The sequence below is a fragment of the Tursiops truncatus genome, chromosome 8 (assembly GCF_011762595.2).
Source record: "Tursiops truncatus isolate mTurTru1 chromosome 8, mTurTru1.mat.Y, whole genome shotgun sequence".
In the NCBI taxonomy this organism is placed as follows: domain Eukaryota; kingdom Metazoa; phylum Chordata; class Mammalia; order Artiodactyla; family Delphinidae; genus Tursiops; species Tursiops truncatus.
The window spans coordinates 37,352,119-37,379,255 of NC_047041.1; the positions used below are offsets into that span (position 1 = coordinate 37,352,119).

At 37.7% G+C, this 27,137-nt stretch overlaps 1 protein-coding gene and 1 long non-coding RNA gene across 2 annotated transcripts in view; one reads left to right on the forward strand and one right to left on the reverse strand.

The window, feature by feature from the left end:
* The window catches only part of MAML2 (mastermind like transcriptional coactivator 2), a 366,711-nt gene that overhangs the window by 331,784 nt on the left and 7,790 nt on the right, over positions 1-27,137 (forward strand). The window contains exons 3-4 of the mRNA XM_019923756.3: positions 19,674-19,877; positions 25,623-25,734. Of these exons, the coding sequence (XP_019779315.1) occupies positions 19,674-19,877; positions 25,623-25,734 (316 nt within the window). The remainder of the gene's footprint in view (positions 1-19,673; positions 19,878-25,622; positions 25,735-27,137) is intronic.
* Positions 7,965-11,428, reverse strand: LOC141279323 (uncharacterized). Its single transcript, XR_012333350.1, has 3 exons — positions 11,304-11,428; positions 11,069-11,146; positions 7,965-8,189 (listed from the first exon to the last, which is right to left on the reverse strand). It is a non-coding gene; the product is annotated as an uncharacterized lncRNA (long non-coding RNA).

Below are 27,137 nucleotides of genomic sequence, written 5' to 3' on the forward strand. Positions count from 1 at the left end.
AGAGAAACATAGAACTAGTTAGAGTACATTACCACAAGTTGAACTGAGTTGAAATAGTCAGATTGGTTGGTTTTTCTAAGAATATAGTCTAAGACCATCTCAAACCCTGAAAACTTTCCTTCTATAGTTCATCATTGCTTTCCTTCACAGTTCAGAGTTCACTGTTGTTAGTTTTAAATGTTGATCCCAGGAGGCTCCAGTTAAAAAATGTTCATTTTCTGAATGGGGTTTCCTAACAGGCTGCATTGATTTAACATGAGTCAACGACCATTATGTCATCCCTGTCACATACATTTGGGTGAAGAGCTTAATTACCAATAATAAGGTGGTCTTTTTGTTTGTAGAATGTCATTGTCATTCTCCTTTCCGTAGTGAATATACCTCAGCCTAAAGAAATTATGGCTGTATGCTAAAATGCTGAGTACACCAGGAAAATTGTGTATTTTGTGATTGGATTTCATACTTTAGTTTTTATATGGTAGATATACTAGTTAAAATCTTCTATTTGAACTACTAGAGTCCTGCTATTACTTAATTCTGACCTGTTGGAAAAGAGGAGTTAATAAGTACAAAGAATCCTCAGGGTTACTTCATTTTGATTTTTGTTAGATGTGATGTTTGATATTGGAAAAACAATACATTTGTAGTTATAACTGACTTCTCTTGGTAATTTGTTGTTGTTATTTGCATTAACTAACCCTTGTCCCTCCCCTCCTAGAAATTGTATCATAGCTACTCTTCCCTCTTCACCCGACCTCCTAGTTCATAGGTAGCGTGGTTATCATTAGTGATATTTAAATGCTGAAAGAGAAAAAAATAGAACCTCCAAGTCAGTCTATTAAGATGAATACATATACCACTGCATGACCAGCTAAGATCAATAAATAGTACCTAGTCAAGTAATTTAAAAACACAACAAAGAAGAGCATTGAATAAAATGATAACAATGTTAGTTAGCATTACAACTCTGTTGCCTTGTGAAACAGAATTATTTGAAGGAGGATTTCTGAAAATATTTTTATTGTTTTTCAAAGCATGGTGCTTTGTCAACACAGAAGCTATTTTTATGTAGAAACAGTAGTGAAGTTATCTTATGTTCACTACGAAACTAAATTATATCAACTTACCATCATGTTGCTTAAGGAAACAAACAGATTTCAAAGGTTTATTCCAGAAAACAGTGTTTAATCAATTTCTTATACCATCTTTGAACATAATCTAGTAAGCAGATGTGGAGTTAACGGCTTATTATGTTCTCACTCCCTATATCCATTCAGAGTCTGCCAGGCTCAGAGTAAAAGTCAAGACATGTGCACATGGAAACTCTGTAGATGTTTGGAGCATTTGAAATTAAAATAGTGAGAAGGCTGCCTGGGCGTCCCTTCAGACATGGCACAGTGGAGCACAGAGACAGGAAATATGCCAGACTGCCTCTGCGGGAGGCTGCTGAGAACACGTGCATCAAGGAACAAGGAACTGCTTAATGATTAATCACTGTCAACCTTTGTTCTCGTTAAAGACTTGATTGTTGGACAAGGCTTGTAATGAGGGACTGTTTTGGTGTCTGTTGCTATGAGATTGTGTTCACTGATCCTCAGTGGATATAAGCCACTGTTCCCTTTTTGCCCAAGTAGAATAAACTTGAATGAAAATGCTCTAACAGTGCCTGCTAGTGGTGCTTTAAGAAGAGGCTCTGGACATTCTGTTTACCAAATGTTACTCCAGCCCCAAAATAGAGGACAGATATCCAGGAGTTTGTCTCAGCTGAATTATAGCATATGAGATTTTAGCAAACAAAAAACAAAACCAGAGAACTTTGATAATAAAAAAAGCAGATAGAAGTAGATTTTAAGGAAGTAATGATATAAAGACTCTCCCCCAACCACACACATGCACATCTTTTTGGCAGACACAGATATTCAGAAATTAAAATTTAAAGTTGTGTTACCCTTTCTCTTGCCTTCAGTAAATAAAATACTGAGTTGTGTCTTGCAAACCAAATGCTTAACCACCAAATCATGTGAAAGGCTGAAGTGTGTATTGGCATTTTCCTAAAGGCTAAGGAAAAAATTGTACTTATTCTGTCATTGACTAGTTGGCTTATGGACTTTTGCATAACCATTTTTGAATCTTTATTTCACTGCTATAAAAGATCAATGGAATATTTTACAGGAGGAAAAATGCTATTTTTAAATGTAAAAAATTATTCTTCTGAGTTGATGTGACTTTAAAAGACTCTAAAACTATGAAAAAACATCATTGCATCATTACCATGAAGTTGCTTTATAAATATATACTTATGTGAAAGTACTAAAAGATATAGAATAACTAACACTGTGGGTGATATTCTCAGATTATGACTACTGCCCCCTAGCCAAAACAACTTCTCTCTGACAAATAAAGCCTGCTATAGTTTTTTGATGTCTGCATGAAGCAACTTTTCTTCTGGTTTATATCATATGTAACTATTTAGTTCAAAATATTATGTGTCCCTATTCCTCTCTCCTTTTTATTCTCTATTCCCTTTAACTCATCCACAGTGTAATCAGGGGAGTTGAGTAGGGACTGTTTGGACCTCCAGCAATCTAAAATATGGCCTCTGTTGGCATCCTATGCCCCTACCTACAGGTAACTATGAATGTTCCATTGACATCAGAAATTATCCTGTAGAAACCAGGGACCTCGCTCTTCCAGAGTGTCCCCTGCACATAAAGGTAGGAAGGGACCTAGGAAAGGCCAGTTGATCAGTTCCTGCATCTCCCCGCTGATTTGCTCTAAGTCCTCCCAGACAGGAAAACTAGTTTTTCATTTAAATCTCTAAATAGAAATCCAGTTTGCTTGGCAAAATAGTCACAATATATATAACCTGTAAACACTTCAATTTTCATAGTCTTGCTTCTATGTTTATATATGTATCCACATGTAATTAAAGATATAGAATGTAAATTTTCTCTGACCACAGCATTTATGTGTTGATGTTACAGTGGGGAAATATCCTAAATTGAGACAGAAATCAGGAGGTTTACAATGATAATGATAATTATAGCTGGTTTGGTCATTTAAGACATATTACAATTTGCAGTAAGTGGATTATCCCCAAAGCTACAAATTGTTCCTGACTCCGTTGGTGGAACTGCAACCCACTGAGGAATATCTTTCAATAAGACATGCTTTATAAATCTTGGTAGGTCTGATTGTTTTTTCATCCTTGACCAGAGATATAAACGTTAAGGAATACTTGACCATTTTGTAAGGTAGATCCTTGAACAGACGTCCTTGGGCAATATATCTAGTAGCTAGCCTAAAATCCTGGGGGAAAAAATATATATATATCAAAATAAATTACTCTCTATACAACATTGTGAATTATTATTTGCATTTAAATAGAAGCACTACTGGCTTCCCTTACTGTAATAGATGCTTACAGGTAAATTACCATACTTTTCATGGCTTCCCTAGGAACTGAAGGAACCATATATCGATGCCCATGTTTATTTCTTCTACCCTCTGAAGACCAGTGTAGTAGTTAAGTACACAAGTTAGTTCCACTGTTGTTAAATTTGACTAAAAGTTATTCAGCACATACCAATAGCCTCTCTTTAATCTCTTATAAATAATAAATACAATTAAGTTACTAAAATAAACTATTATCTAGATTTATTGCTTTTCCTCTAAAAACAGTGACCATCCCACTTTCTTTTATGACCAAGGACCAGGTAAAATCCAAAGATTAGCACCTTCTTGGTATGGAAGCTTATAGCAGAGTATATGAATGAATGTCATTACCTGCGAGAAATCCACGAACCCAGCTGCCAAAAAGATGATTAAGGTAAAGAAAATTTATGAGAAAAATATTCAGATGTTTGAAAGGCCAAGAAAAAGTTGCAGCATTGGGGTATAGAAGGACAATAGAATGATCATCTTTAGCATTAAGTGATAGGTATTTATTTTAAAGGAACTGAATTTTCCTTTCTTTCATATGATCTAGATAGCTACATTAATGTTACATCTAACAGTGTTATTTTGGGGAATTCCCTGGTCCAGTGATTAGGACTGTAGCTTTCATTGTGGCGGCCAGGTTTGACCCCTGGTCGGGGAACTAAGATCCCACAAGCCATGTGGTGTGGTCAAAATAATAATGATAATAATAACAACAGTGTTATTTTGTTTCTAAAGAACTCAAAATATTTTAAGCTTAATAAACTCTCAAAATATCTATAAATTTAACTACCTTTCTAAAATGGAATACTAATGCTTGCCTAATATCTTAAAAAAAGCAACTTTTAAAAATGATGCTAGAATCTCAGGGTGTCAGTACAGCTGTGTCTACAAGGAGAAAACTAAAGTCAAGACCTGGCAAGGACTAGATAAATATGATGAACTTCAACTAAAAATCTATCAGGTAAATTAAGTCCTTGGATAAGATAATTAAGTTGGGTCCTACTAATACCAAAACAACTGGTTGAATCAGTTAGTTTAGTTAAATAACTTTTGCAAGCCAATTGTTTGGCAATACATAGGCCAAAAAAAAATAGTTGACTGATTTTAAGTTTCCATATTATTCAATGTCGTGGCATTTCACATACTTGGCCCAAGTTCTGTTAAGTTTATGGACAAGATAGAAAATTTTAAAATTATTTTTGTGTTTATTTTGCTTATGTGGATGGCTAGATAACAATATTTTCAAATTATAAAGAGAATCCAATTGGCTCAAATTTAGTCACAGTTTGATTTAAATATTCAGAAATGCTCAGATATATACTAAATGAACTGTTACTTGGATCCAGCCAGCAGCTGAAGAGCTGTTGCAGTCCCAGATGTATGTCCTTTTAAAAAGTACCACATGGATCTGGAAAATGCAAAACAATGTAAACACTGGAAACTGTACAATATATCAGTCTCCCTTCCTGCATTCTCTTCTGATCAGCAGTTAGGAACATAAGCCACAAATGTTTACCCAGTTGAAAAATCACTGGACAGTAATGTTCAAATCAAGGATCTGTTTCCAGTTACAAGTAACAGAATCCAATACAATCAACCTACCCAGATTGCTGAGAAAAAAAGGTTAAAAGTTCATATAACTCTGTACGTGCTAAATTTAAGTTCAAGGTTTTAATCATGAAAAGATTTTATAGTATCTGGAATTGACAAATAATAACAAATATTCTTGGGCAAAGCATTTTATATGATATTTAATACTGATATTTGTCTTTCACTGAAATTTTTGATTTCCATGTTACTTTCTAATAACAGCTAAATAATTGCAAATCATTTTATAAATTAAGTTTATCTGATTTTCAAGTAATTATTTACTATTTATTTAACAACAAATATATACAATATATATATACAAATATATCTTTGTTATGTCAGGCTTATGTGTGCTGGTGGGAATGCACAGATGAATAAAACAGTCCATTTTCTTAAAGTAATAATAGTGTAGTAAGAGAAAAGATACATGTAAATAAATAATTTATATATTCTATAAAATAAACACAAAATATATTTGGGACTTAAGCAACACCAGTCACCAATGTTGAACAGGTACCAAAAAAGGAACCTACCTTCTTCTGACTTCTCTATTCAAGTGAATTAATATGAAGAGTCAGCTTGTGAACCCAAAGTTGTACTAGAAATCCTTGTAGTTGAAAAAATGTCCTAAAAAGTGGTTGACATCTAAAAATAATTTAGACTCTCTACTCCGCCTTGTAATTCCAAACAGAAACAGAGAAGCTAAAATACTGTTTATGTGTGTTAGACATCCCTTATGTTGTTACTCAAGATAATTAATAGAAATTTTAGGTACATCTTTCTAGATTCATAGCCATTAAGTAACAACAGATCTGGTAATAGTTGCACAGCTGATTTGACTAATGTAGACAGACAAGATAATCAGACCAAAGAAAGTTGACCTTCCTCATTCTTCCATAGTAGACTTTTCATTTAAGGTTATCATTTTTCTAAAACATTATTTTGGTACTCTGCAGATCAAAATGTGTTTGTATAGTTTGCATAAATAAGATTTGGTAAATAACCTGATTTTCTGGGAATTGATCCAAGTGAAACCTCTAATCTTTTGAAGTTCATCCCATACTGATTATTAGGGAGAACTCAGCTTTTTTGAAGTCCCACTGAAGTATTTAGTGGCTTGTTTTGCTAATCCAAGGGAGACTTCAGGACTACATTTAACAGAGAACAGATGGCTCCTTTTTAAACGTCTTTTGTGGTCATTATAATAATACATTCAAAAATAGCTTATCATGTCACATTAGAGTAGATGGACACATTTGAGGACCTTGACCATAGTCACTATACTGTATTAGTGGATTTAAATTTCTACGTCTGTTAGATAACCTGCAATAACCAAAATATTATCTCTGTTCTCATAAGAGGAGATAACGTTGGAATTTGTAGGCTACTGTGTAGGTCAGTACATTTTGTATATTTTAGTGCAGAATGGATATTCAAAGCACAAAAATTACCTCTAGCAAAATATTTTGTAGATATATTTTGCAGAATCAGGGAAAAATACAGACCCTTCTACAGAATCAGTTCAGTTAAGACAGGTATTATTAGCAAAGCTATATAGTTCTATATTGTGCCTTCCACATGGAAGTATATGAACAGGTCCAGAATTCAGTTTAATACATTTTTCAACATTTCCATCCACAAGCTAGATTCAATCAGTTCTGAAGAAGATGACCAGTTTGATTCCCCACTCCCACCTGGATCAATCTATTATTTGTTCATTATATGCAAAACCACTGCATGTCATATTGTTAGGTTGCATTTGAGACTCAATGGAAAAAATAAATCAAATTATTTCATCATGGTGATATCTATGGTCATCCTGATTCTATATAAATGAAATTTCAACTATTCTAGTACTAGAATGAAACTTAGAGATTTTAACCTAACTTCCTTATCTTAAAGTTGGAGAAAGTAAAGCCTAGAGAGCTTAGAAGAGAAGACTACAAAATTAACAAGCGTCACAGGAAACAGATTCAATGAAAGAATGTCGTAGTGTGTAAGAATTGGGTGGGCCAAAATGTTCATTTGTTTTTTTTCCGTAAGATGGCTCTGGTAGCACTTTGTCTTTAACTTCATTCGAAACAATTTTGTTAGATTGTATGTGACAGCTGCCATATCAGCGTGCATTTTTAAAAACTTATCAAAATTGGTGAATTTTTTGTGTAGCCATTTTAATATTAAAGATGGAAGAAAAAAAGCAACATTTTCGGCATATTATGCTTTATTATTTCAAGAAAGGTAAAAAAAAATGCAACTGTAATGCACAAAAAGATTTGTGCAGTGTATGGAGAAGGTGCTGTGACTGATCGAACGTGTCAAAAGTGGTTTGCAAAGTTTTGTGCTGGAGATTTCTCGCTGGACGATGCTCCACAGTCGGGTAGACCAGTTGAAGTTGATAGCAATGAAATGGAAATACAATTGAGGACAATCAACGTTATACCACGCAGGAGATAGCCGACATACTCAAAATATCCAAATCAAGCATCGAAAATCATTTGCACCAGCTTGCTTATGTTCATCACTTTGGTGTTTGGGTTCCACATAAGTTAAGCGAGAAAACCTTGACCGTTATTTCCACATGCAATTCTCTACTTAAATGTAATGAAAGCATTACGTTTTTAAAACAAATTGTGACGGGTGATGAAAAGTGGTTACTGTACAATAATGTGGAATGGAAGAGATCGTGGGGCAAGCGAAAGGAACCACCACCAACCACACCGAAGGCCGGTCTTCATCCAAAGAAGGTGATGTTGTGTATATGGTGGGATTGGAAGGGAGTCCTCTATTGTGAGCTCCTTCCAGAAAACCAAACCATTAATTCCAACAAGTACTGCTCCCAATTAGACCAACTGAAAGCAGCACTCAATGAAAAGCATCCAGAATTAGTCAACAGAAAACGCATCATCTTCCATCAGGATAACACAAGACTGCATGTTTCTTCGATGACCAGGCAAAAAATGTCACAGCTTGGCTTGGAAGTTCTGATTCATCTGCCGTATTCACCAGACACTGCACCTTCAGATTTCCATTTATTTTGATCTTTACAAAATTCTCGTAATGGAAAAAATTTCAATTCTCTGGAAGACTGTAAAAGGCACCTGGAACAGTTCTTTGCTCAAAAGATAAAAAGTTTTTGGAAGATGGAATTTTGAAGTTGCCTGAAAAATGGCAGAAGGTAGGGGAACAAAAGGGTGAATACATTGTTTGATAAAGTTCTTGGTAAAAATGAAAACCATGTCTTTTATTTTTACTCAAAAAACCGAAGGCACTTTTTGGCCCACCCAATAAGAAGAAGTCAAAATTGTAAAAGAAACTAATAATGTAATATAGGTGCTAACTTTTCTTGTACACCTGCTCTGAGCCAGAAACTGTGCAACATATTTTACCTACATGATCTTATTTAAGCCAACACAGCAATTGTATGATGAAGGCATTGTTATTTACCCCTTAATAGTTAAGAAGCTGAGACACAGAGACTTTTATAACTTGCCCAAGAACAATTAGTAAGTTATGGAGGAAATATTTAAACCCAGGTAGTTTAACTACAGAGGCAGCATTTTTCATCATTATAGTATTTTGTCATGAGATATCACATGAGATATGTGAGAATTTTCTTAGGTTTCTCACTTCTCCATCTTAAAGAGAAAAAAGCTAAAAGTAGTCTATAAAATTTTGATTAACATGAAATTCCAGAGTCAAAATTCCATATTGACTTTTGTTTTGTTTCCAAAGGGAAAATCTTATAGTTTTTTCAAGGTATTAGAAGCCATCTTTGGAAATCGATTCTTAAAAGTTCCAGATTTGTTTCATGTATAATTTGAACATCATTTTGAGTTAAGAACCAACCCTTTATAAAGGATTTTCTTCCTTTTGAACTGTGGTGTCATTTATCCCTTCTTTATTCTTCATTACTACTTGTTACTGGATTGCCTTCATGTTTAATGAGAACAGAAAATGCTGATAACTTACCCCATCCAAAACCAAAGTACCTTCCAAACATTTCTAGAGGACTAGCACAAGTGTAGGGTATAAAACTGGTTCCTAATGTATGTCCCTTTGAAATAAATGTTTTTGTAAAGATGAGTTATAAGCTTAATATAGTTATACATTATACCAAAGAAAGAAGAAGAGGGGATTAATATCAACACAATATATAGAGTAAACTCAACAAAGGATAAAATTATGCTAAAACACAAGTTCCTAATTTTCTTTTAGTTGGTGGAGGCAGTGGTGATAATAGTTAGCTATTGCTAAGTTTGAGGCACTGAGCATATCTTTGGATGATTATTGCTTGTTGGTCTATTGCTGGTATTATTACAAACACCACACTCTCCTCACTATCTGACAATCAGAAATTGTATATTATTTAGCCCTATGCCTTGTGTGTGTGTATATGTTTATATTTACATTCAGTAAAGATAAAACTGACTTAAGAGGAAATATTAATATTTTTCACATCTATTGCATACCTGATACTAATATACTAAGCACTTCACTTACTCTATGTCATTCATTCTTAACTACCACCCTTTGAGGTAAATATTATGACCACGTACAACTCTGAAAAAAGTGGAGCTGGGATTTGAACCTAGTTTTGTCTGATCCCAGAATGACTATTTTCGCTATTGCTGCCTATCCATTCAAATTGCTTTTATAATAGAACAGAGAGATATTTTTAAATAATTTGACTTTTACCTTATTTTATTATGCCTTCAAAGTATTTTGCATTTTAAAGGCATATGTGTAAAAAAAAAAGCCAAATTTCTTAACCTATAACCTCATCTTTAAAGTGGGAATCATAGTTAGAATTATTGTGAAGATTAAAGTAATAAATGTCAAGCCCTCAACACAGGGCCTGGCACATAGCTTTTAAAAAATGGTAACTGTGGGCTTCCCTGGTGGCACAGTGGTTGAGAGTCCGCCTGCCGATGCGGGGGACGCGGGTTCGTGCCCCGGTCCGGGAGGATCCCGCATGCTGCGGAGCGGCTGGGCCCATGGGCCGTGGCCGCTGGGCCTGCGCGTCCGGAGCCTGTGCTCTGCAACGGGAGAGGCTGCAGCAGTGAGAGGCCCGCGTACCGGAAAAAAAAAAAAAAAAAAAAAAGGTAACTGTTAGGAAATTGTACTCCATCAGTGTGCCTTCCTCCGTCCTTACAACAAAGGCACGGAGTCATTGTCATTATCATCATCGTCATGATCTCCATTATCACTCACCTCTAGCTCTTTTTCTTCCTAACACGTCCTTCATGCCCTGGACCCCTCTAAGCTGGCACACCCATTAAAGCAACACTGGATTTAACAACTTTGCTCAACCTTTGCCTTCTGTCCTGCACTGGCTTTCCAGTTGCCTTTGAGAAGTGCTAGCATTTTCATCCCATGTGCCTTATAGCAAGTTCTGTCCTCATTTTCTAGTTTGCACTGCTTCATTTATTCATGTATTTATTTATACAAAAAAAAAAAAAAACATTTATGGGGAGTCCACTGTACCCTGTGAATTTCATGATGAACATCCCAGCCCTCCAAGCATTTATAATGGGAGATAGATATAAGCAAACAAGCCATTGTGATACAGAGTGACAAATGCTACCTAATGGATCCGTACCAGCTTTTAGGGACGCACAGAAGAGGACACTGAACAGCCTTGGGAGGTCAGAGAAGACTCCCTGAAAAAAGGACATCTGAGCTGAGCCCAGAATGAGTGGGTGTTTACTTGGCAGGGAGGGGCAGGGGAAGAGTGTTCCTGGCAGAGAGGATGTGAACGCATCAAAACTGTGGAGAGGAGAAAGAGCTCTGTGAGACTGGAGAATTGCGAGTGTTTTAGTATCACTATAGTATAAAGTGAAGAAAGGACGTTTTGAGAGGTGAAATGGGAGGAAAGATGCAGAAGCCAGATCTAGAGGGACTTTTTTCTATACCATTTTTGGGAGTTAGGACTTGATTCCAAAGGCAATGAGGAGCCGTGAATGGTTTTAATCTGGATGTGCAATGTAGAGGATGTACTCAAGGAGAAAATCATTTCATTTCTTTCATAAACACTAACCTTTCAATGATGGGAGGTGGAGTTCTCAACCTGAGGTCTGTTGATGGTCTATGCATGTTTAGAAGATTTGTAAGCTCCCTGAAATTGTAAACAAAATTGTTTAGTTGTATGTGTATTTGAGGGGAGGGGAGAAGAGACAGAATACATAGCTTTGTGAAATCCTCAAAAGGCACTGTTATCCAACGACAAGTTTGAAACCACTGCTCTAGGGGCAGAAAGCAAAAAGCTAACTTACAGAGCAGAAATTTCAGGTCTGCCACAAAGAGCCCTTCTAAAGTTGAAAAGTTTTCTTTTAAGAGAAATTTCTCATTCCTTCCCCTAAGTTACCAAAGTCTTCCCACTCCACCCTGACCCACTGACGTTTTGTTCCTGGCCACTCTCCCACCTAACTGCTGCTTCCTCGCTCATGGAACTGTTCTTCTGTGCCAACCCATAACAAGTGTCCACCCCCGAGGCTAAGAATAGACACAGTGTCCTGGTGACTTGAAAATTAGGCAACCTCTGAAGGATGAACTCTACAGTGACCACAAACTCATTCTAATCATTTGAACCAAACAGATTATTAACATATGATCAGGGTTTCCCTGCAGGGTGGAGGAGAATGTTCTGAGCAAGCGAAGAAAAACGTCCTATTAAATAGATGAGAAAAGCAGCTACTGTTCGGAGTTGCAAAGGATAAAGAAAATACTAATCTAAATACATCCTTCTGTGTTTGCATATTCTATGTTTCAACATCTCCCCTACCCCCCTCACCCCCACAAGCCAGTTCTATCAGACAAGCTATAATTCTCTCAAGCAAATAGACTTTATTCCATTCATTTCTCCTTAATGTATTTTCCTGGATTTGGATCGTTCTTCATCTTTTCGTTAGGTTTTGTGATTTTCTACAAGTCAATTCCTTAACGTTTCTGGGCAGTGTCTTCAACTGTTAAATGCAGTTGGATAAAAGATGTGTAAGTTGCTTTTCAGTTTCTGCTGTTTGTAATGGTGGCTGGAGTGAAGGGCTATTGTGAACAGATGTCATTATAGATATTTTTTATTCTCAACTTGCCTGTTCCTTCCAAGGATTGCTGGGTACTTTCTCTGAGGCATTTTATCAATTTAATGTAAAAGACCAAAGTACTTAGCCTGACTTGGCTAGTACAGCCAAATAGAGCAAGGGTCAGAACATTTTTTTCCATAGAGGGCCAGATAGTAAATATTTTAGGCTTGTGGGTCATAACGTCTCTGTCACAGCTATTCAACTCTGTCGTAGCGGGGAAGCAGCCACAGACAATATATAAATGAATGTGTATGGCTATGTTCCAATCAAATTTTATTTACCAAAAAAGGTAGCAAGTTGGATTTGACTGGTCATGTCATAGTTTAATGACCCTTGAAATAAATGACTGGAAAAAAAATAGACAAATAAATAAATGACTGGAAATCTGAAGACAGCAGTGTTTTGTCCCTTCAGTCTTTCTGTGTAAAAGTTGTTTCCTGGATGATTTCCTGATCATTGTTTTGTTGTCGCTGTCATTACTGTTGCTGTGTGTCAGCCACTCCCAGCCACCTCACCATCCATATGCCCCAGATAAATAACTGAAGTGGGCCTGCCATCTTGTAGGGAATCTGAAACAGCTAAGGCAACTTGCTTCTCAGGCATAGAGATAAATAAATGGCTTCATAAGCAGACAGTTCAGAAGATGCATAGCCTGGAGGAACAGTTGAGCAGTTAGTTCATGGAGACAGGGAAAGAAGAAAAGAGGGACAGAGACAAGCTGGGGGGAGGGGGAGAAAGACTGAATAGCAAATCAGTTTGTGAGATCTACTGTACAGACTTGCCCAGCTGGGTACTTTATCTTGAATTTGTTTTGCAAATTGCAGATGCCTAGCTCTGGAAGCCAAGAAAAAGAAAGGGCAGTCATTCCACGCCAAAACACTCTCAGGGATCCCAAGTAACTTACATTACTTCATTTTTGTGGGGAAAAAAATCATTATATATTCCCCTTCCAAAATAAGAGAAACAGAGAGCCATTTTACCCAGATGCCCAAAACAAGACAAATATTTTTTAGAGGTTTTTTTTTTTAATATTAAGAGAACAATACTTGTCTGATAACTGATTGCTTTGTGAAACTTTCTATGTCACTGTTCAGCCCACAAAACTGCTTTAATAGTAAAACTGACTGAATTCAGTGAGTATTAATATTTCAACATACTTCAGTGAAACCAGGGATATTTTTGTTTGCTGCTTTAGGACATGTCTAATGGGACCCCATTTTACCTTTTGCTGAAATCAACCTACTTCACAGAACACTCACATTCCATTAAAATGAAACAGGCAATCCTAGCATTTTTATTAGTTAACATTTTTTAATAAGATATCTCACATATTGACCATGATTTACAGAGCCATTTTATCAAAGTCAGACCTAGGGGCCAGGCCTTCACTCTGGTGTTTGTTACTGAGATTCACAAGGTTTTCTTCATACATACTCTTTCTTTAAATATTTATGCCTGAAATTTTAAAGAAAAGGGTATTGGTGAATTCACTGTTAAGGCTAGAATAATGAGGTTTGGTTCTAATTTTTAATTTGGACATTCTTTTCAAAAGGACTTAAAAATGGCTTTAAGAGAAATGTAGGTGATAAGGAGGACAGGTGATTTGTCCTCTAAGGAAAAGGGTTTTCCATTTTAAAGAGTTCCCTTAATTTTCTGCCAAATTTTAGAGACATGGTTTGTGATCTTGTTAAGTTAGTACTTCCTGTGCTGATCCATGAACAAGATCTTAAGTCAACAAAGTAACACATTTGGGAAAGCATTCGTTTACCATAGTTTCCATACATTAAAATATGCATCCAGCTTCCTATAAATGTAAATCAACCTTACACACTGCCTCTCACTTGTGAGCATGTTTTGATTTATCCAGCTAAAAGGTTTGGTCATCGTATACATGATTTACCAGATGGTCTTCTAACCTCCTTGAGACCATTCTGGAAAATAAATTTCCCATCCATAGTCCAGTTGGAAAACTTGGAAGTATAGACATGCTGCAGAGTTTTCCAGCAGGCTGAGTGGTCTTTGATCCCTAAGGCCTGAAGAATGCATGATGTATAATATTGGGTTGGCCAAAAAGTTCATTTGATTTGAAGTAAAAATAAAAGACACATTTTTCATTTTCACCAAGAATTTTATTGAACAATGTATTCACTAACCCAATGAACTTTTTGGCGAACCCAATAGATGCTCAACAAATATCTGTTGAATGAATGATTAAGGGTAGAGTGAAGATAATAATTCTAAAGATATAGTTTGATTATTGGCAGAATTTTATTAAAAAGATATAGAAATGCTTTCATTGGTCTAGCAGTCTTGTGCTGGATTAAAACAAGGATTAAGAAGGTTTAATCATATTTAAGCACTTGGCATACTACCCTAACTCAGTGGCTTAGCCAATACTATAAAAGAACTTCAAAATCTTAAATACACATCACACACATACACACACACTCACATAGATGTGGAAAACTATCTATAAGTGCATATTAAATGTAAATTTATATTAAATCCCAGGATGATAGGATCAGAAGCCTGTTTTGTACGTTAGCATCAAATACCGTAATTTATTGGTAGAAACAGAAAAAAAAAACACAAAATGAAAGATCATTTAAGTTCATGATTTGAAAGAGACTCTAGAAATCTGAGTTTTCTAGCATATAAAAGTAGCCTAATTCATTCACAACCACACACACACACACACACACACACACACACACACACACACACACACTCTTTCATCTACGAGCTGAGGATGTGCCATTTTTACCATGGCCTTCACAAGCAATTGAGGAGAAAATGAGTGTTGAGGGAGAAACAGATGATTTCTATTAAGTCAAGTTCTACATGGGCTGAGTGTAAGGCAAAGAGTGAGGCTGAATATGGAAATCAAAGCCAACGCATGGGAGCATATTTTTCTTTCAAAATATTTTATGTACTAAAGTTTGCACAACATCTTGGCAATGACAGCAAGCCTGTGTAAGGAGGTGTTTTGTGTTTCACAGCTAACATAAGGGCAAAAAAATGTATCAGCAGCCAAATATTACTTCCATCATGAGTGGAAAGAATGTGTATGGTAGAGTACATGGTAGGGCCCATGGGCTAAAAACTACAAGGTTTGAAAATCTACAAAATTCGAAAAGAGAGCTTATCTCTTATTTTAATATCTGTTGGTATTGTAAAGGAATGAAACTAAATTTAGTACGGTCCATCTGTTTGATTAGAGAGAGAAAGACAGAGTTACATTTTCTTGGCATGCAGGTCTTTTATAAATCTTAGCAGAGGGTAGTTTTGCAGATTTCACTGGAAATTATTTTGATGATGTTCACTGATTCTGCCAAAGTAAGCATTCTGTCACCTCTTTTCTTTCTCTTCATTCTTCCCCTTTGTAAATACTTTTTTGATCTTTAGAAAATAGAAAACTGCCTGTCACATAGTAGATATTCCGTAAAATTTATCAAATTTATTAATGGATGGATGGATACATGGGTGACTAGACGAACCATTAGGAGATGTGGATTTTAATCCTAAGGCACTAGTAGGTATCATACCACCTAATGGAAATGACTATGCATTGCTTTTTAATGCAGTAACCTTGAGTGAGTGTGTCCATGGGCTTTGTGATGTGTGTATCTTATAAGCCAGAGATTCTTTTTTTTTTTTTTTTTTTTTTTGCGGTATGCGGGCCTCTCACCGCTGCGGCCTCTTCCGCTGCGGAGCACAGGCTCCGGACGCGCAGGCTCAGCGGCCATGGCTCACGGGCGCAGCCGCTCCGCGGCATGTGGGATCCTCCCGGACCGGGGCACGAACCCGTGTCCCCTGCATCGGCAGGAGGACTCCCAACCACTGCGCCACCAGGGAAGCCCCAGAGATTCTTTTTTTAATTGTAGTTGATTTACAATGTTGTGTTAGTTTCTGGTGTACAGCAAAGTGATTCAGTTATATATATATAGTTTATACAAGATATTATATAAACCATTATAGTTTATTACAAGATATTGAATATAGTTCCTTGTGCCTACAGTAGGACCTTGTTGTTTTATTTTATGTATAGTAGTGTGTATCTGCTGATCCCAGACTCCTAATTTATCCCTTATCCCACCCCCTTTCCCCTTTGGTAACCATAAGTTTGTTTTCTGTCTGTGAATCTGTTTCTGTTTTGTAAATAAGTTCATTTGTATCATTTTTTAGATTCCACTTATAAGTGATATATGATATTTGTCTTTCTCTGTCTGACTTACCTGATCTCTAGGTCCATCCATGTTGCTGCAAATGGCATTATTTCATTCTTTTTTATGGCTGAGTAATATTACACTGTGTGTGTGTGTGTGTGTGTGTGTGTGTGTGCGCACGCGTGTGTGTATGTGTCACATCTTCTGTATCCATTCGTCTGTCGATGGGCACTTAGGTTGCTTCCATGTTTTGGCTATTGTAAATAGTGCTGCTATGAACATTGGGGTGCATATATCTTTTTGAATTAGAGTTTTCACCTTTTCCAGATATATGCCCAGGAGTGGGATTGCTGGATCATATGGTAGCTCTATTTTTTATTTTTTTAAGGAACCTCCATACTGTTCTCCATAGTGGCTGCACCAATTTACATTCCCAACAGTGTAGAGGGTTCCCTTTTCTCCACACCCTCTCCAGCATTTATTATTTGTACACTTTTTGATGATGGCCATTCTGACCAGTGTGAGATGATACCTCTTTTCAGTTTTGATTTGCAGTTCTCTAATAATTAGCAATGTTGAGCATCTTTTCATGTGCCTTTTGGCCATCTGTATGTCATCTTTAAAATATAAGCCAGAGGGCTTCCCTGGTAGCGCAGTGGTTGAGAGTCCGCCTGCCATTGCAGGGGATGTGGGTTCGTGCCCCAGTCCAGGAGGATCCCACATGCCGTGGAGCGGCTGGGCCCATGATCCATGGCCGCTGAGCCTGCGCGTCCGGAGCCTGTGCTCCGCAACGGGAGAGGCCACAACAGTGAGAGGCCAGCGTACCGCAAAAAAAAATTAAATTAAATTAAAATATAAGCCAGAGATCTTAACTTCAAATGCCTACATGGACCAAGCAAGTAATAGAAATGAGGGAAAAGGGTGGGTATAATAAAATGAGGAATAGTGGGGACTGTGGCCAACTGGAGAGCACAAGGGCCTACCTGTGTTTAAAATATGATGGGAGCCAAACATACCACATGTGCAGTCAAGTACACTTACACCATAAGCTCCTTCACAGAAATAATTGTTTCTAAAATATCTCTGCCATACACAAAATAATACAAAGATAAGTAAGAAAAATATTAATTGCTAAAATTTATCTAGAACGTACTAAGTGCCTAGAACTGTTCTAAATTTCACCTGGCCTAATTTTATGTCACGAATGTAATTACATTCATTTTCCACATGAGGAAATTAAGACACAATACTTCATAAATCTATATTGGTTGCTCTATATAACAAATAATTGGATATTAAGAAATAAAAAATAGCACAGCACAGAACAAAGTATCAGGGCCCTGAGCTGAGCCCCTAACCCAGATGAAAGAAGCACACTCCAAGAGAGAGTGCTGGTGGCTTGTAGGACATGTGGGGTGAAATCTTTCCCAAGAGCCATGATGGATTTAAAGCTGACAGATCTGACTGGGCATTGAGTGCAGATGTGTTAGGGATAGTTCCTTTCAGCTGCTCAGAGGATGTTCCTACCTCAGAGCTGACTCTAATTATTTTTCATTAACTGGTGAGAAGGACCACCCCCTCCCCATCCCCACACCTCTGCCCTTCTCCCTAAAACACTCCCTTCCAGGCGCCTGATTGAGGGTGACCCCTTAGAACAGTGCTCAGTACACATTTACTGCATGGACAGATGGGTTGACCCAGATTTACAGTAGGAAGCTTTTTCTCCCCAACTCTTCCTGTCTCAACTGAGAGACAATAGAGGACGGTGATTGAGAACTGGAGTTCTGGAGTCAGACAGGCCTGACTTCAAATCTTCCTCAACTACTTACAGCTAAGTGATCTCTCTGAGGCAGGTTTCTCATCTGCAAAATTAGGATGAAAATAATAGTCCTTGCTCATTGTCTCATTGTTCTGTTAGGAGGACGAAATGATATTAATCACATAAAGTGCTAAGCCCAATGACTGGCCTGTAACAAACCTCAGTGCATGGTCATTTTAGGATTATTTTGTATCCCTTTTCCTTGTGGCAGTTGGTGAGCTCTGTAGCCCCAGGGATTATTAAAGCAAGAACATGTTTCCTGCATCCACAGGCTTTGAACTGGGGGCTTTTTTTTTTTTTTTTTTTTTTTGTAGTTCAGCAGATACTAAAGAAAGAGAAGGCAAGTCCACAAGTGGAGTACCTACTATTTACTGCTCATCAGGCATCATGGGAGTTGCTTTATCTTTTTAACGTCTTGTAACCTCACACAGTCCAGCTGGGAATGAAAGTCGGATTTCATTTCTCCCATATAGCTAGCGTTTCTCAAAGAGCATTCCCTGGATCAATGAGCATTAGAATCACCTGAGTAGGTACCTGATCTGTGGCCTCAGAATTTCTGGAGCAAGGCCCACCTGGGTATCTTCTTCCTAGATGAGTATCATCAAAGTGGGAGGATCTTTCATTTAGTACTTGTATCATTTAATCTAAAACTTGATTCTGTATTTTCTTGTATTTTACATGTAAGCATGTCATTTCTTCCTTAATTAGATGATAAATTCTCCAAAATGAGGACTGTGTTTTCTAGTTTTCTTGTAACCCCAACAGTGCACAGCTCAATCCTAAACACACCAGTTGGGAATTAGTGAAAGCACCTGGCTGGGTTTAGCTTTCTGCCCTGCAGGGTGCTGACCTGTCAATGCCTAAACATTGGTAGAGACCTCAAATTAGAATGGCAATTCACCAATACCCAATATTATTTAACACACAATTGTGAGTCTTTGACCAATACTTCCTTATTGTCAGTTGGTGTTCTTTTACTGATTAATGCACTAAGATTCCCAACTTACTGACCAGGGAGCAAAATTAACAAGTCTCTGAAAGGTGAAGTCCCTAACAAGTTTCAGTGTTTGTGAAACAGAAACTCACAGGTCTTCCTACCTTATCACAGAAAGCTAGGCCCCTTATGTCCAAAATGGTTATTCAACTTTTAAACACATGAATTGAAACGATTTTCATTGCAGGATCAGCAATGATATGGGCTAACCTTAGGGAAAAGGAAGAACTTGTTACTTTATGATGTGTTTGTTCCTGAGCAATTCAGAGGTTTGCCATATGTTTTCATGGTAATTTTCTTTGACGTGCCATAAATACCTTCTGGAATGCGGAGGTTCCACCGTCAGAGTCACGTGGGAGCTTTTCCAGTACCCTAATGTCATTAAACCAGCTGCTTTGGTTGCTGTGATATGCAATTATTTCTTCTACATTTAAAAAGCAATTCTCTGATCTCCAACCCATTAACCACGTTTGATCTTAACAAGTTGAAAAATGTTTGGAATCTAAGCTTATGATCTTTGCGCAAGTTTTTTTTTTTCTTTTAATTCACAGTAGCTTTCCACCCCCTCCCCTTCTCTTTTTTAGGATCAACACTCTGTGGTAGGCCAGAACACAGGCCCCAGTCCAAGTCCCAACCCCTGCTCAAATCCAAACACTGGAAGTGGTTACATGAACTCCCAGCAATCACTGTTGAATCAGCAATTGATGGGAAAGAAACAGACTCTACAGAGGCAGATCATGGAGCAGAAACAGCAGCTTCTCCTCCAGCAGCAGATGCTTGTTGACACGGTAAAACTTTCTCCCAATTTCTACTGCACATACCTATTGGCCCAACAGAGGGAATTCATTATTTTCCATTTCTACTTACTGTGCTTGTCTCTGTGTCCACCTACGGGACAGCCACCAGGGTGTCCTGGCTGTAAGAGAGGCTAAATCTATACATGTAAAGTGCTGCAGGAAAAAAAAAAAAAAAAAACAACTTGATTTACCAGCTGCTGGACAGTTGGAATGCATAGGACCTGGGCTGACTAGCCCTGCCCAGCCCAGGAATGTTTAGAGCCACCAACATGGGCATTGGTATCAGACACAGGAAACCAGTCTTCTCCCATAGCCCCAAGGGGCAGAAAATAGGGGACAAAACTTTAATCAACTCAAATCCAAACTGATTCTAGAGGTGAAAGGGTTTTAAAGCAACTTTAAAAGCCAGTGTGGAGTTTCGAAACTTAAAATTTGGCCTCCAAAATACAAGCATCTCAGAATAGTAGATGTTTTTTAAGGAAACCGAAAATGTATTTCCCACTTGCACCACATTTAAGTGGCCTTACCTTAAAGGCAAGGTCATTATTTCCCACACATTACCCAAGCATTAACCCTACTTCACTATTTATCTGCTTGTCCCTTCTATATTCTCAAACTCATACATTCAACAACTGCTCCAAACCCTTCCTGCCTCATAAGACCAAAGCCTTTTCTCCAAATTTTATTCTTTCCCTTCAAACTATTTGGCCAAATGAAAGAAGAAAGAGGCAAAGTTAACCATCTCCAGGTTGATAGAGCCAAGGTACACAGAAAATAAAATTAAAAAATAAATAAATTTATATTCAAGGAGCTTTGCAGTAAGAGTCAGAAACCCAGGGTGTGATAAGCGTATAATTCATTCAGTAAATATTTACTAATTTACAATGGAAATACAGCCATAAACAAGACAACCCTGTCTTTGTCTTTAAGGAGCTTAGAGCCCTCTGGGGATGTCAAATAAATAGGCAATTGTAATACATGTGATTAAATGCTGTGATGTGGGATTACCAGAAGTGGTTTCAGAGAGGAAGTTGTATCTACTGAAGATCTGAAGGTGAAGTAGGAGATGGAGGGAAGAACCGGGGAGGGTCCAGCCAGAAGAACCAGCATATTCAAAGACTCAGGGACAATAAAGTATACTACATATTACATTTGCTGAGGCATGTCACGTGCACAAGGATAGGGAAGTGAAAGGCTAGGAGGACAGAGATCAGAGACCAGAGGATAAGGCTTGCTAAATCAGAATTTATATTGTTGAAAAGCAATGGAAGGGAATTCCCTGGAGGTCCAGTGGTTAGGACTCTGCACTTCCACTGCTGGGGGCCCCAGTTCAATCCCTCATCAGGGAACTAAGATCCCTGCAAGCTGCACAGTGTGGCCAAAAACAAAAACAAAAAAAGAAAAGCAATGGAGAGGACTTTAAAGCATTTGAAACAAGGAAGCACTAGATTCAGATTTGATTTGCATTATAATAAAGGTATAAACATAGCGAGGGAAAATGTAATGGAGGGAAAGATAAAATCCAGCTTGGAGAGATTGAGGATAGTCTCCCAGAAGAGATAAAATTTGACTTTGACTTTGAAGGACTGTAGGATTCTGATGGATAGAGTGGTCCACCATTCTAGCTGGAAAGTGGGCCAGAGACCGAAAGGTATAGCCTGGGTGTGTATTAGTTGGTTAGTCTGAGATTGTATGATGAAATATTTAATGCATAGTGAAAAGTACAAATCATAACAATCCTTTGTTTTTTAAGGAATGACAAATGGAATTAAGTTTGGAATCCAGAGCACGTGAGAAGAAATAGTGAGAAATAAACTTATTTGATCTTGAACAAGGAATAGTGAGAAATAAACTTATAGGTGACCTCGAATGTTGCCCTAAGTTGTAGGGGAACCACTGACTGGATTGCTAAGTGACACAACTAATTTCTACTATAAGTCATAGTTTTGAAATCTCCACTCCTCCTACCCACTCCCTCCCTTTTTATGATCTTCATAAACAAAATAGCTAAGAAACAAGGGCAGTAGAAGAGAAAAACATACAATCTAAGATTGGCTTACTGGGTACACTTCCATCATTCCCATCAACACTACTAATTTGTTGACTTGTAACAGGCAGAGGTTGAATTTCTGGATTTTCAGCTCTCATTAAAAGGCGAGGAAACATTCCATGAGGGTCCTGTACTGGCACTGTCCTAACTCCCATGGAGTCCCAGTTGAGTCACCGCTGAGACAGGTGCAAAGGGCAGTAGCTAAGCTGTGAGAGATGAATGAGAATGAGGCTGCTGTTTTTGTGATTTTTATAAACCATTCACATTTCTTTTTGTTTGGCGGACATTGAGGGTGCCTGTGCTTTTTAGCATATCCAGGAAGAAACAGTCTTTGATGCCACTTTACATTAGCATATGTTTTGTAGTCATTTGCAGTCAGTTGGCAAGGCCACATAGGCTCCTAAATTGAGACATTTTCTCATGAAAGCGTATTATCCCGTACTTTCTATTATCTTCCCACCAATGAAGCACAAAGAAGAGAGATGAGTAGTACTTGTTACAATGGACATCATAATTACCAACACGTTTTGTGCACCTACTATGTGCCAAGCACCATGCTGCGCTTTTACGGTAAAGGATTAATCCTTACAATAGGAGTATGAGAAAGGTCCTAAAATTATCCATATTTTACATTTTGAGATAGCGAAACTGAAGCAGAACAGATGTGGGCAACAGAAGATTATTTCTATATTAGCTTTTTGGGTCCAAGATATTGGGTTATCATGAGACATTGGTTGTGAAGTTAAATTTCATGTTGCACAGAAGCAACCTCAGGGATGGCCTGTGAGTTTACACTTGCGTAGAATGGGGATGTCCTTCTCTGGCAAATGCAGCAGTCTCCATTCAGTGTTGAAGTCTGCTCTTTGCTGCCCCTCAGCACAAAGTGACAGCATGGCAGTTCTTGTCCATGCGCAAGGCCATTAACTCTAACTCATTTGTGAACGAGTACTTTAAGAAACTCAAGTTTCCAGAGCTGTGTATGTTAACACTTCGAACAACCTAAATAACCCCTCAGGAGAATAAAAAGTCAATAAGTAGATTGAACGTATGTAAAAATAAATCCGGATTTGAAATCTAGTCTTTCATGGAGCAGCAAGGGCCTGATTATCACTCACACACATGCGTGAATTCTGTTTTCTACACTAGAAACAACAGAAACACCTCATTGCATAGGAAAATATGATAGACGCTTTTGAAAAAGAGAAGATTTCAGAAAGTCCCATGTTGGCATAAAAATCAGAACTGTCAGCTTGCACAATAGTTTGCAGCAGGAATGGTTGCATATTGCCACATTTGGGTTCATGGAACATCTCAAAGCTGTTTCTTAAACATTTAGGGTTTGGGCAAAACCAGAAAGAGTTTCACCAACCACTTTTTCCCTTAATTTGTAAACCCATATTTAAAAGAAATGTAATCCATATGCTTCTGATTCATTTACACTTAGCTCATCAAAATTGTGTTTTATATGAATTACTTGATGCCCCCAAATCCCTGTGAGTCTTTCAAGTCTTTTTCCTTAGAAACAAGAATTTGAATTTGGTTTGTTGTTGTTTGAAAGCCACTTTTTTCCCTCTATAGTAGATTTATTCTACTTAGAAGGTTTGGAATTTGTTGGGAAACTGAGAAATACATGGTTTAAGTGGGTTCTAAATTGGGCAGCCCACATTTGGCTTCCATCTAATTAACCCATCTGTTACAAGGTTTTCTTTTCTATTTATTGACTTTTCTATAATTATATTGTTCTCTGTATACCTATGCCAATTATTTTTATCTTCGAAAAAGGGGGTTGCTTTGGGGTTCATGCAAAGTTTCAGTGAAGCCATTCTAAAAACTTCCTGATCCATACTGAGAAACAAAAAAAGAATCTCCTGATGTCCAGAACTGATACCACACTCACAGCCAGGCTATTTTGTTCTCTGTTGGACGTAAACAATTTTACAGAACACTAAGCTCAGATAGGATTGCTCTGAGGCCATGATAAAATGAGACAAAAGAAGGCCACTTCATAATTTTGTCTAAAAACAGACATAAACAAGGTCACTGTGCAACTCACAAAATAGGAAAAATTCCCCTCTTTTGCTAAATGCGTGACAAATAATTCTTTAATCATAGAATCAACCTCACTTTCTGACAGCTTACAACCTAGAACAAATCCTCGCTTCCTTAGACCCTCCCTAAATCACCCAGTCAAAGCCCAAATCCTATAATACGTTCTTTCTAATACACTCCTGCTGAGACACCCTGTGGTCGCCCGTGATGTGCCTTCTTCCTGGCTCCAGTGAGTGATAAACCCAACAGGTATGTTCCTGTTACTGAACGCAAATTCACGTGCCCTACACACAGCGAGGCCAAACAAACCCAAACGTCAGAGTTTGGAGCAGAGAAAGGTTTACTGCAAGGAGATGGGTGGCTTGTGCCCAAAAAACCCCAAACTCCTTGAAGGGTTTCAGCAAAGGACTTTTAAAGGAAGGTGAGGGAGGGGCATTGTTAGCCGTTGTAAACTTCTTGGCGTCAGAATCCTTTGTTTTTGCAGCTATCCATGTAGGTCAAGTCAGATGTTCCCGTAAACCTCCAACAAGACAAATGTTATTCTCTGTTCTGTAACTTTCTATCTCTATATGAATGGACTCTTAAAGGTCAGAGCCCTGAGAATAGGCTATCATGTATATTTCAGGCTGTAGGCAACATTCTTTTATAAAAGGTGCAGAGCCAGCAGGAGTAAGCACAGGAAAAGGGCCAGATCTAATATGGAGTCAGATTTGTTCTTCCCTCTACATTCCTGGTGGTCTTTGTCTGAGGACACTGACACTATAAAAAGAATGCCCCTGTTTCCTCTGTTAGCCCCCAAACTCACCTACTCTAAAGATCTAAAGGTGGCTGATTCCAGAAGGAAGAAAAGAAGGGAGATTGGGAAATTTCTGGGCTCTGAGAATGGGGCGCAGAGAAACGAAGCAGCAAGAGGCCCTTGCATTGTGTGGCCGGAAAGCCTACGTTTTTGACTCAGGATTTGGTTTTGGTTCTACCACTGTGGATCTTGGGCAAGTTACTTAACCTAAGGAAGCTTCCATTTCCTTATCTTTTAGGTGGGAATAACCATACTTACTTTCGATGGTTGTTTATGAGGGGGAAAAAAATAGGTAATAGGCACAGAATGCCTATATCAGTATCTGATAAGTTATCTCCTCCAATCTCAGGTTGCCAGATTTAGCAAATAAAAACATAGAATGCCTGAGTGTCCTGCACTTTATCTGGCAATCTTATTCCTACACCTTACACACTTGGTAGGACCAAAATTATATATAGGTACCAAAGTATATCAGTTGTGCTACAAAACAAAACTAGAAATCCTCATCTCAGAATTCATAGAAATTTTGTCCTCGCTGAAAGCTAATTGCAAAATAAAGAAAATGAGAGTATGTTACAAGACCCAAAACACATGTTGAATGTTAAAGAGAGGTAGAAATTACACTTTCATGCAGGAACTTGAAATTGAAAAGTTTTGTCTCTAAATAAGGTCCATGATTCACCACTATGACTGCAAATCATGAATAAAAACTAAGTAAGATCCATGATTCGCAACTATGACTGCAAAATTTTTCTTATATTCTTACTTTTATGAATCTATACATTTTTACAACTGAGAAAGTAACAATGCTGTTTAATATGTTTTCATTTGTGTTTTCAAGGAGAAAATTGCTCCACAAGATCAGATAAACAGACATTTGACAAGGCCACCCCCAGATTATAAAGACCAAAGAAGAAATGTGGGCAACATGCAGCCAACAGCTCAGTATTCTGGTAAGCCTTCTTAAAAATTAATAAAAATCATAACTGTGCAAAGAAGAAAACTGTTCAGTTGTTAGTATTTCCTCCTTCCCCCATCTCATATTTAATTGTAACATCTTTCTTAGACTCCTTCTCTAGCTCCCATATAACTATCAGATCAAGACCAAACTGGAATTTATTTCAGTCTACTCATCAGTTTTTCTTGCTTATTTTTGTTCCTTATTCACATATTTCACTGCTCTCAGGACTACCTGTGAGAGTCAAAAAAGCATAAATATTTTCTAACTGCTAGGTTCAACCATTCTCCTCCCAACAGCATATCTTGACCCAGATAGTGTAAGGTAAGCAGACATTTCTCCCTCATAGTCACATTTGTAACTTACATAGTGCCCAATCTTTTCATCTCCACCTTTGGGCTCATCTCCCTAAGACAAATAGCCCTATCACCAAAAAATAATTGAAAAGCAAATTAAGTCTTTAGGAAGTCTTTCAAAAATACCAAAGGTGGATTGCATTTAAAATATAAAGCAAGAGGGTTCCCTTTTCTCCACACCCTCTCCAGCATTTATTGTTTGTAGATTTTTTGATGATAGCCACTCTGACCTGTGTGAAGTGATACCTCATTGTATCATTGATTTGCATTTCTCTAATGATTAGTGATGTTGAGCATCGTTTCATGTGTTTGTTTGCAATCCGTATATCTTCTTTGGAGAAATGTCTATTTAGGTCTTCTACCCATTTTTGGATTGCGTTGTTTGTTTTTTGATATTGAGCTGCATGAGCTGCTTGTATATTTTGGAGATTAATCCTTTGTCAGTTGCTTCGTTTGCAAATATTTTCTCCCATTATGAGGGTTGCCTTTTCGTCTTGTTTATGGTTTCCCTTCCTGTGCAAAAGCTTTGAAGTTTCATTAGGTCCCATTTGTTTATTTTTGTTTTATTTCCATTTCTCTAGGAGGTGGGTCAAAAACTTGAGGACATGGGGGAGGGGGAAGGGTAAGCTGGGACGAAGGGAGAGAGTGGCATTGGCATATATACACTACCAAATGTAAAATAGGTAGCTAGTGGGAAGCAGCCGCATAGAACAGGGAGATCAGCTCAGTGCTTTGTGAACACCTAGAGGGGTGGGATATGGAGGGAGCGAGGGAGACACAAGAGGGAGGGGATGTGGGGATCTATGTATACGTATAGCTGATTCACTTTATTATACGGCAGAAACTAACACACCATTGTAAAGCAATTATACTCCAATAAAGATGTTAAAAAAAACAAACGAAAAAAAACCCCAAAAAATAAAGCAAAACTTCTTAATGGGTATCAATATAGCATAGGTGGCAGACACTACCCCTAAAATCCCTCCCTTCCACTCTCTGAACTCCAAAAGAACCTCTTTTAAACATAACCTTTGCTACCCCT